Below are 11316 nucleotides of genomic sequence, written 5' to 3'. Positions count from 1 at the left end.
CTGGCTCTTTTCTCCCGTCTTCTTTTCTTTCCCCACACTGCTGGCCTAATTGGGTAGGTACTTCAAAACGCTGAGCCGAAAGCCATTGAATTCATCCGACACTCTTAACATCTCCCTGCTGGTCCATGGGAAGAACGATGCGGTCTATGAGGGACTTTCTCTTGTAATGACCGACATACAGATGTGGAATATCAAACTTACAGCACTGTGGGGGTTTTCTTTTTATTAACTCTGCACTCAATCACAGAGTGGCATCGTAACTGTCACCACGACTTTCTTACCTTTGTTAATGGGAGGATATGCGCTTCTACACTGAGATTTCATGTTCAGGATGGGATGGTGGACCGAATGAGGGTGGGGATGAAAGACATCTGTGGAGAGATGGGCGGTAAAAAAAACAAACCCCATAGAGTTCAGGTTTAGTCTACAAACAGCCAACCACGTTCTTGTACAAAAGAATAACATTTGGCTTCATTTATACCTTCTGTTGTTTGGATGCTGGAGACACTATTGGCAGAAAAACCTCCTGAGTGTCATTTCCTCAGAAACTGCAGGGTCCAGGTCGGCTGGCCGCGTGATCGATACACAACTCTAAGCAGCGTACAAGGGCATACATGAGACATGGAAACAGAGACTACGAAACTTCCATAGGGGAGGGGGAAGCGATGCGTTCGGAAATTTTCCTTCACGGACAATGCAAAGATGTGCTGGGGTTGTTAACAGACTCAGAAGCGTCAAACTTGAAAAGCTTTTTATCTCAAAGCAGCTAGGGGGTGAATTGGGGGGAGGGGGATTCTGCATGACGATTGCTTTCCCTTTATACACCCCCCAGATGAGTGGATAACATGCAGCGCACATTACCTCCGAAAGCAAGTTTGCGTATTATGTTGCTGTGTTAAAATAAAAAAAGAATTCCACATGGAAATAAATCACAGGAAAAGAAAGGCAGCACAAACCAAACCGAACCTTCCCAAGGTAAATCAATTCTTCTCTAACAGTTAGACCAGAAAACACGACTCTGTTGACGGTTTTCTTTTTTCGTTGTTTGTTTGAATATTTTCCCCATCAGAAAGACTTCAAACCATAGGGGAGGACATATTTCTTTTTTGTCCTCAATTAAATCATAGAAAATACCAAACAAAAAAGGGGAATACAATGCTGACAGAGAGGAATAGATGGATTCTATTGGAGTGGAAACATAGCCGAGAGGATCATGGCACATATCAATGAGCAGCTCTTTCTCTCTAATGATTAGAGTCTAAACCATCCATATAAAGAAGAACAACCGAAGAGAGTGTTTGCGTCGCCCATTAACCACTTAGACACTAGGTACACTTCATTCAGAGTAATATAGTAAGAGAGTGGCGACACTAGCGTTGACTCCCATTGTAACAATGGAATGCGGAAGTGCTCATTCTATCTCAATGGGATAGTTCCAGCCCTAGGAGCAATGTTTGGAACTATAGCCCATAGGCTTTGTGATGAGATCAAAGCGTGTCGCTACTCTCCTACTCTACACTCTGACTTAATTTTACCTCAACAAGCACAAATAGCCAAGCTACAAGCCACGTGTAGATTAGCCATTTTCACCGATTGTCTATTATGACATTCCCAGAGTTAGGACGCTAGGGTTCATGTGGTTAAAATGTTAAATGGACAGAAATGAAGGCAGGAGATCTAATGGGATCTAATGTGACAGACATCAGTGAGATTTTTTTTCTCCATTTCTATAAAAAGAACATAACGGTGCAGAAATATTTCTCTTTTTCTTCATATTCTTTTTTTTCTCCAAATCAAACAATTGGAAGAGATCTTTTTTTTTCTTCTCCAGAATAAAATCAAGACATTTTTCAGAAACGGTTTCTTCATAGATTTTTTTTTCTTTTTCAAGTTCTTTTAAAAATTGTCCTCAGTCGCAGACTTTTCAAGCCCCTGTTCTTAAATTTCAATAGTTTGTTTTGTTTGCGAAAATATAGTAGAACAGTCTTCTTTCCTTGTCTGTCCATTTCAGCAGTAAACAAATACAGTATAAGATCCAAACTGGAGCACATCGCAGGACATGGAGAGCAGTGTGTGACTGTGCGCGTGCGTGTGTGTGTGCGAGTTTGCACATGTGCATACAGTATGTGTAGCATGTTATCTCTGTATTGTATGCCTGTGTGTATCCGCGCATGTGCATGTGTGTGTGTGTGTGTGTGTGTGGGTGTCTTCACACTTCGGTCTGGAAGTCTCCCTCGGACGAGTCGGGTGTGTTAGCAGAGGAGGAGTCCCAGGTTTTGCTGTGCAGCTCCATGCGGTCCTTCTGCTCTCCAGGCACAATAGACAGCTTGGGAGTCATCGTCTTGAAGCTATCCCAGGAGTGCTGTTCCTCCGGGGTCGACTTGTCCTGTTCGGGGGGGGGGGGGGGGGGGAGAAAGCAGAGGGGAGAACCATAAGAGCAAATTAACCTCATGGAACATGGGAGATACAGATCAAGAAATCATTGCTGTCGGGCAGAAACCTCACTTTTTATCGTATTATTATTTATAGTGAAAATAGGGTTCGAAGATCTGCTATTTTTCCACTACTTTTGTGTGACACTGAATGATGAAGTAGGGCATTAATTTATGGGGAACCAATGTAAAACGTTGAAATATGGAGATGAGGTGGATGAGGTTTCTGCCCAGAAAGTAACAAAATGAGTCATGAGTCATCATGACACATACTTTCTCTCACCAGCAGCGGTGGATACTGCCTGGAAATTGCCCGTTGCCTTTGGCCAGTAACTTTGAAGTTCTGCCCGGGCTTCTAACCCAGGTCCCACGTTTACTGTTGAGCTTTGATGAATAGCGAATTTGGAAAGGAGACAGATATTTCCATCTGAGTTTCATGCATGAAACGGCATGATACTCAGCCAATAGTGGTAGTCCTACCTAAACCACAGGATGTAAATGTCTCACTAGAAAGCGCAACGAGAACCACTACAGTTGTGTTAGTTCAGTCAGATAACTCACAAATGTATTCCTGTTCGGCACAATCATACAACCACCATTAACCATTAAGAGCAGGGAGATAGATATACAATACCCCCCCCCCACCCTAGAGCCCACCAGTGGTGCTGGGGTGGCGGTGCAGCTCATAACAACCCGGAACGCATATGAAAAAAGAACAGAGGAAAAAGACTTGGGTGAGCTTAAATATCCCGCCCAATTGGTCAGCTGACTGCCACATCAGCGTATGACATAAGGTATTGCATAACATTGAATACACTGCAGTCACTCAATGTTAATAATATTTGCAGTAGATAACAGTCTGTGCGTTTGCCTAGGGTTGGACTAGATTGCTGAATTCCTACAATTACCATAAAGCTTTGGTGCACTTGTCCCTCCTTGTGGAGAGGGGGAGGCTGCGTGGAGGTGTGACTTGTAGTCCAGGAAGGAACTTAAGTGAGACCACACATTTTGGCGTCATAACTAAAATATCTAAAAACTAATATTGGACACATAAAAACCCCCAGCTAAGTGTTTCTTGTGTCCTAAACATCATTAAAATAAGATCTAGTTGAAGTGGCCTTTTAAGAGCTTGTTGATCTACTATTGGTTTCGCGTACATAGACATCATATACAGTATAATACAGCTTTGAATGTAGTTTTCTTATCCTTTGTATTTTGTAATCACCCTCACCCCGCTCAGACATCATAATAAACGCATGCCCACCTGTTTATGACAGGTCTTCAAGTTTACACCGTATATCCATCACATGAAAAACGTTCAACCACTTGAACCCCTGAATACCGGCGATTCGCTGTACTGCACATAGTTCATGGGAATCACGTAATCTCTTTCTTGTATTATTCATTTCAGTGATACCTGCCCTCACTTCATCTCCCCAACACAACCAATCAGTGATTCAGAGATTGATTGATCCGTTGTAGGCCTTGGTCTGTGATCGCCACGTGCAGTCTGCGGGTGGGCCCTCCATTCATGTAAAATGCATGCTGGGGGATTAACTAAAAACGGATTTAGAGGTGGTATTATGCATCAGATAAGGGCAATTATTCAAATGGATCATTATCTCGAGAAGATAATGATTTCACAGATTGTGAAGGAACCTGTTAGCCAGCCATGAGGGGATAGCTAGTCAGGGTGATGCTTGGTTTGTCCGGACAGATATTGACAAGTAACCTAGAACACAGTTTTACTGTACGTCTGACCGTGCACAGTAAAAAAAAAAGAAGCCTTTCGGGACGAGACGATCGAGAGTCAATTAACATGGGATTTTAATTTGCATGTGTGTGTGTGTATGTGCGTGCACTATAGCTGCATTTACATTACTCTAGGTAATCCATGGCATTGGATTTATTGGATCTGCAGTCCTCCACCTCATCTCTTCACCTGTCATCACCTCTTTGCTCCCCCCCCCCATCTTATTTGCTTCTTCATATATTTCTCACCCTCCCTCACCTTCACCTGCACCCTGCATTGGCTGAGCTCTCATAAATTACAAGAAAGTCTCTTTGAAATGTTCACACCTCCCTTTCTCTCTCTCTCTCTTTGACACTGATGCTGGTACACACACACACACACACACACACACACACACACACACACCCTCGTGCACACACTGTTTGAAGCAAGCACCACAGTCCACACCACTCCCTCTAACCCCCACACCACCCCACACCGTCCGTACATGATGTGCACCACCAGGGGGCAATATGACCCTGATTATCATTCTCCCTGCATAGCAGGCTGGCTGACAGTTGGTAAAATGAATACAAAAGGCATAATCTGGGAGGCAATTTGCATGCTAAACGCTGGCGAAGGAACATTTTGTAATGCAGGAATGTGGGTAATGCTGCAGTTAAGCCTAACTTTATCCCTAAGAGACTGGGCTAACGCGATTGCACTGCTATCCTTCGTCTTCCACCACCATTATCCCATCTCTCTCATTCCTTTTCACCCCAAACCTCATACCCCCCCACCCCCATTTCTGCCATCTTCCTCCCTGCCAGAACCCCTCTCTCTACTTACACTCCACGAGTACTTTTCACCGCTGCCAGACGAAATGCTCCATCGCTTTTCCCTCTGTGGTGATGGAATGGGAGGGAAGAGACAGGGGGGACGCACGAACGAGAGAGAGAAGAGGAGGAGGGAATCACAGTCACTGAAAACTCTGCCCTGAAACAATGGCAATGTTTGCACACGTTCGATGGTGAACAGGCAGCTGTTGCTCTGTGCTAAGACATTTTCCACCCTTAATATCTCTCTCTCTCTCTGTACTGTAGTTACGTACAGTCCTGCACACAGAAAATGATCCAGGAGCCCCACAAATAAGCTTTATAGCGTTGAGTATCATATTGGCTAGTCTGTTCTAAGGGGGAAAAAAAGTTATAAGATAGCAGCTGAAGTGAAAGCAATAAAAGAGAGATACCGGTAGTACGTGTTGAATAACAAAATAATTGGTTTCTGTCCTGAACATATTTTATGTGGATTAAGGAGATATAAAGAGCTTTAACTTTTCAACAAAACCTTTTTTTGTCTATGTCCATTACAGTAGCCTACACCCTCTTTAAGTTATGAACTGCCTAAAACTGTCACCGTACAATATGCAGTATGCAACATTGGAAATGCCTTAAAATATGCTTCAGTTGGATAGAATCCAGAACCCCTGAAAAGGGAATGACACATACATTTCCCTTCATTACCTCAGTCAAACAAATCACAGACCACTTTAAAATAACTTAATTTGGAGGACCTTTCATTCTAGCTTAAGGTGTTTAGGCCAGGGGCATATTAAATGACCCTTAAAATAAATACAAAGCAATTTTGCAAATTAATTTGTTTAAGAGGAAATGGAAATGTGCCTTCCCGTCTGCATGGGCGGAAACAGTTTTGAATTATTTAAATTTGAAATCGCTGGTTGCAGCTAAATGCCACAATGTCATTTCTGTCTTAATTCCTTTTTCCTATTTAAGGATCCGCTATAAGCCTATACCCTTACATTGCATTAATGGTGGCACTTAAGATTGGTATGTTTGCTTATTCGTCATTTAAGTGTACATTAGGGGCATGCTGTGTTTTAGAAGCCGGGGGAAGAGTGGATTGGTGGGCCCCCACTGGCCTAATGGTCCAGGCGCATGCCACATACAGTATATACAGTAGGCTCTGGCCTTGACAGCGCGCCACGTGTTCGAGTTCCGTTCATGACGACCTTTGCTGCATGTCTTTCCCTGTCTCTTTCCTGTCTGTCTTCACTGTAACTATCAATAAAGGAACAAAAGCCAAAAACAAATCCAAATCCAAAGTGGATTGGTGGTGTTCCGTGCAGGAAAATGCATTCATACCGTGGACTGTCTTGAGAAATCTTGTATCTGCATCTTCAACGTTTCAGTCTTTTCTCCGTAAATGCCCATACATGAGTGTCACACAAAAGTAGCAAATATAGCCCTCCTACAAGCCCAACGCATTACGATGCAACGTGTTGTGAGCTTATCTGCTATTCTCTATTTCTTTTAATTGAAAGTGGTGTGTGAACCAATAAAAAAAACAATTAACAAGAGTTATTAGTTGTGACTAACTAATAACTACATTGGCTTCATTGGAACAGAGCCTTCAATTAGAGAGTTGCGTCAATGAGGGGGCAGAAAAACAGAACCGGTCACGTGGTTCATGTAACTCGAAATAGTGACAAATGTTCATAGTGAGCGGAGGTGACCCAACTCTCTAATAGAAGGCACAGGTATTTTATATTTTTGGTACTTTTGGACATACAAGGTTTCCACCCGACAGCAACAATATGCATTATTCATTTTGTGCGTTTCAAACGGTTCAAGCTGGCCTATAAACTACTCAATGTTTGATTATGTATTTTTCGTTATACTTTCTATCCTTGTCATTGTCACTTTCTTCTGTATCCATGTTTCTTGTTGCTATGTGCTACCCCAGATTAGCTCCCATCTGGTCTTGTCTATCGATCACTCCATCTTTCACAAACCCTCGTGTACTTTCATCAGTTCCGGCAATAGCTTTTGACTGTCCCCGGTATGCATTTCTTTGCATCCTATGCAGTCTCCCCAATACTTTAAATTGCAGTGCATTGTGTTATTGGATAAGACATTATAAGACATTACTAAAACTAATCAAATACTTAATAAAGAGTGACGAGACAGATAATAGGGATCACGAAGGTCAACTACAACGAACAATCATTAGATTTAAAGCCATCAATTGGATAGCCTGGATATAGTGGATTGGGTGGAATCTTCACTGGGACTGTTGAGTGGAGATATGCAGGACTCGATCAGGTTAATAGAATGGAAGGCTATCATGGGTATGAAGGGGGGTGGGTGGTGTTTGTGAATAAATGGGTTATTATTATTATTTTTTACCTTTGTTGACTTGGATGCCCATGGGTCTGCTGACTGTTTGGCTATATTCAAACTAGGACATGACGGAAAACATGCATGCAACACCCAATCAGCCGATGGACAGAACAAAACAGAAAACAACAAAAGAAACATAAATCAATAAAAAGGTTGACCAGTAGGCGTAAAATAAATAAATACAAATAAATCCAGAAAACATATGACGGGTGAGAGGCTCACAAGAAAACAAACACAAATGAGTTGATATTTATAACACCAAGCAAGGACTATATGGAACCCAGAGCAGAGTGAGTGGATACCAGAACATGACTATGGTGTGTGAGTTATCCGTGGGTTTTGGCTCAGCGAGGTGGAACTCAACTTAAACCCCTCAAGGTAAGTCTTTCGATATTTCATTATACCATACCATATGGCGATACAATCCAGAGTGGCTATTCAGCAGTGGATGATTATTTAAGGGCACAAAAGTAGATGGTAATTGGGTATAGCAGTCTTTAGCACCACTTACCCCTTACCCGGGAAATAATTTATGTCACAAGTAATAAGGCCTTCAAAGAGTCAAATCCAGCGAATGTCAGGCAAATAAATTCCATTAGTGCAACATATTGCAAACAAACGAGCAATCAGGACACACACTCGAGCTTTCTGCACATACAGCCAAGCCCTGTGCAGAGCTACAATCTCAAGCTGGTGCTCACATTTTGAAATAGTTCCGGCTAGCGCCCTCATCTTAATTGGCCCAAGGACACTAAACGAGCTAAATTAGCATTGTGCCTCTTGGTGCGCGAAGCTAGCGTTAGCCTTGTTCCGCCTGGGCTAACCGACTCCTCATTAGGAGCCACTGATGGAGCCAGCCGGGGAGAGAGCCGGCTAGCACGGCATATAACGCAATGCCACACCGGTCCTCGGTTTTCATGGGCAATTTGTGTGGAAGGAAGAAAACAGTTGATGAGTTTATGCTCAGCACGGAGAAGGGGGCAGGGAAATAATTAAAAACAAGCTAATGAGAGGAATTAATTATTCAATTAATGCTTCAGTCGTGTCACTGAGGACTGAGTTTAGAGGAAGAGAGGAGGAAATGAAGGAGACAGACAGAGAAAAATGTCAGGCCGGGAGGACGAATAGAGGAGAGAATGAGGAAGGAAAGGAGAAAAGGAGAGGTGAATGGAGTAGTCTACTTGCTTTTATTGCTGAAATGTGAAAATGGATCCCCTTAGCTGCCAGTAAATTGACTACCAGACCTCAGTGCAGTCAAATTGCCCCAGCTAAATCAATAACAAAGGGTCTTTGACGTTTAAAATTGTACATCTTCAGTTTACACCAGGCATTCTCAAAGCATGCACATTACCTAGCCAAATTCCCATTCAATGGCTTAACAACAGGGCGGTGATTTCAATGACAACCACTAATCTTAGCTCTGAATACACGAGAGTACCCTCAGGCCTCTTTCACATTAATAGTACGTTTTCATTTCAAAATGGCATATTCAAACCAAAACATTCTATATCCACACAAGCGTTTAGCACCGTTTCAGATATAATCTCTGTCCATGTAGATGCATGAAAGCACAGATCACACATTGACGTACAGCACACTGGGTATGCACATACTAGTGCTTAGTTGCAGAAAAGTCTAGGGAGGAAGAACAGCATTTTTTGGAAAATAATAGTTCAATTATTGTTAGTAAAATTCTTGTTAGTAGTAATTATTTGGCTAACTTTACATTTCTGCCTAATTCTACTCTCCTATCACCTGCTGCTTGATTGTGTCCTCGACCTCAGAATGCTCGTCATATTCAGAAATCCCTTTCTGCCTAATATAAGTCATTTTAAGTCAACAAATTAAATTATTTTTGATTGTAACAAGAAGCACGTCGGGACATGATGAATCAGAAAAGGACACGTCATGACCGATAAGACCCAATCAAGAAGAATGGGGGTATTCAGTCTCCATTTCCACCCACCCAGATTAATACTTGAACTAAAATGGGGTCAGCAGTGTTTTCTGATGTCTCATTCAAAGTTATGCATTTTAAAATGAAAACATATTAGTGTGGAACTGTGGATGTATAACCTTTTTTGTTACCACCGCACTCTGACTTCTCTGGTGCGATATCCTCTTAGATCAATAACATTTATAACGGTAATGAACATGAACACATAATCACAAGAACAAGCGTTTCGGCTATCCAGCCTTCATCAGTGCTGACGAAGGCTGGATAACCGAAACTCTACTCTTGCCACTCTGTGTGCGACCCATTACCTTCTTTAGCTGTGGATGTAGCCTCAGTATGGCCTACATTGTTATGGGGCAGACTGATGTAAAAATTACCTTCTTTAGCTGTGGATGTAGCCTCAGTATCACCTCCATTGTTATGGGGCAGACTGATGTATAAATTAGGGCATGACTGAATATGATGAACAGATAATTATGGACCGGCCCTGGGATTCCATCCTGGAGTTAAACAAATGCTTCAAGCCATGCATTGAATTTCTTAATACTAATACAACTACAACTACAACTACAACTACTACTACTACTACTACTAATAATAATAATAAATAACCAACAACAACACTAAGACTAAAACTAACACTCTCTGATCCACTTTCATGGATGCTTCATTTAATCAACAATGCAGTAGACAACTTGGCAAAATTGCATTCCATTTGAGAGCTGAAATTTGCATTAGTTATGGCAGTATGCACGCGCACACACCCGCACACACGCACGCACACACACACACACACACACACACACACACACACACACACACACACACAAAGAACATGAAGTGCGTAAAAATATCATTGCATGGGTGCTGCAGTTGTGCATTCACCTTCTGAACCATTATAGGGAATTGCACTGAGCAAAGTAAAGACATGGGGGACAGAGGCAAAGACAGAGAATCTAAACATCAGCGCAGTGCATACTGCAGCCGGCAGACAGCTTTGTCTTTCTGCCTGAGCAAGCCCATGTTGGCGTCATTTGTACACTGTCCATTATGGGGCAGCAGATTTAATATGGGCCTCAACCATTTGCAGCCATGTGTGCCCTGCCACGGTGAGTCCCATTCAGGCAAGCACCGAGTCATCACTTCGAGGTGAACTGCCAACCCACGAGGGGAAGCTGAGAGCTCTGGCCACTACAAAGCACCAAGTGGGCAACAGAGAAAGACAGCTGCTGACAGCATAGACGGATATAGAGGGGCACAAATGACTGAATGGAGGAGAAAAATCGAAGTGCCTGGAAGCGAATCAGTGCGGAAACAAGTGAGAAATAGATAAAGCGATAGAACAGAGAGAGAGAGAGAGGAGGAGAAATTGAGATAAAAAGAACGATGGAAGTGATTGAGGAGGGCGGAGTCCGAGGTTGGACATGTCGAGGAAAGCCCAACACCAATCTAAGCCCGCCACACTTATCAGATAGACATTGAACACGATGTGAAAGTCGATTGTTTGTGTGTGTGTGTGTGTGTGTGTGTGTTGTGTCTGCCATTGTCCGATATCCACTCATCTCCTCCGTGACTGACACAAAGATCCTACCTTTCGAGAGAAGCAACAGTTCAAACTCTCCCCCACCAATGCCCTGAAGAGAGTATCTCCTCTGCACTCGCACAGAGTGCATTGTGTTTAGTCCTTTTAAGTGCCAGCTTTTTTAACGAGCTGTTTTATGAACTGAGTATAACAGTTTATGAGGTGATTATAAACCTGTTTGGATGGGTCATTGTTTTTAATAGAGTGATTTAGAACTTGTTTTCTTTTATTGTATGTTTTTAAGGTCATATTTAGTTCAGGCACTGAAATGGACACACTGTCACAGAGCTGAAATGGGCACTAAAAGTAAACTACGACAAAAACGCAAACAAAAGCCCAAACTCCCATGGTCATACCATAGGAGACACCCGGTCCTGTATCAACCCACCACACAATTCCATTAATGAAATGTT

The 11316-nt window shown here is 42.6% G+C and overlaps 1 protein-coding gene across 1 annotated transcript in view; it reads right to left on the bottom strand.

Annotated features, from left to right (window-relative positions):
- Positions 1-737: 737 nt before the first annotated feature.
- Positions 738-11316, bottom strand: part of adgrb2 (adhesion G protein-coupled receptor B2) — a 311424-nt gene continuing 300845 nt past the window's right edge. Inside the window, exons 34-35 of the mRNA XM_080787040.1 lie at positions 5014-5067; positions 738-2386 (exon numbers count right to left, since the gene is read on the bottom strand). Of these exons, the coding sequence (XP_080643166.1) occupies positions 2210-2386; positions 5014-5067 (231 nt within the window). The 3' untranslated portion in view covers positions 738-2209. The remainder of the gene's footprint in view (positions 2387-5013; positions 5068-11316) is intronic.

The sequence above is a fragment of the Protomyctophum bolini genome (assembly GCF_963924005.1).
Source record: "Protomyctophum bolini genome assembly, chromosome: 17".
Taxonomy (NCBI): Eukaryota; Metazoa; Chordata; class Actinopteri; order Myctophiformes; family Myctophidae; genus Protomyctophum; species Protomyctophum bolini.
This window is presented reverse-complemented; position numbering and strand designations above follow the sequence as displayed.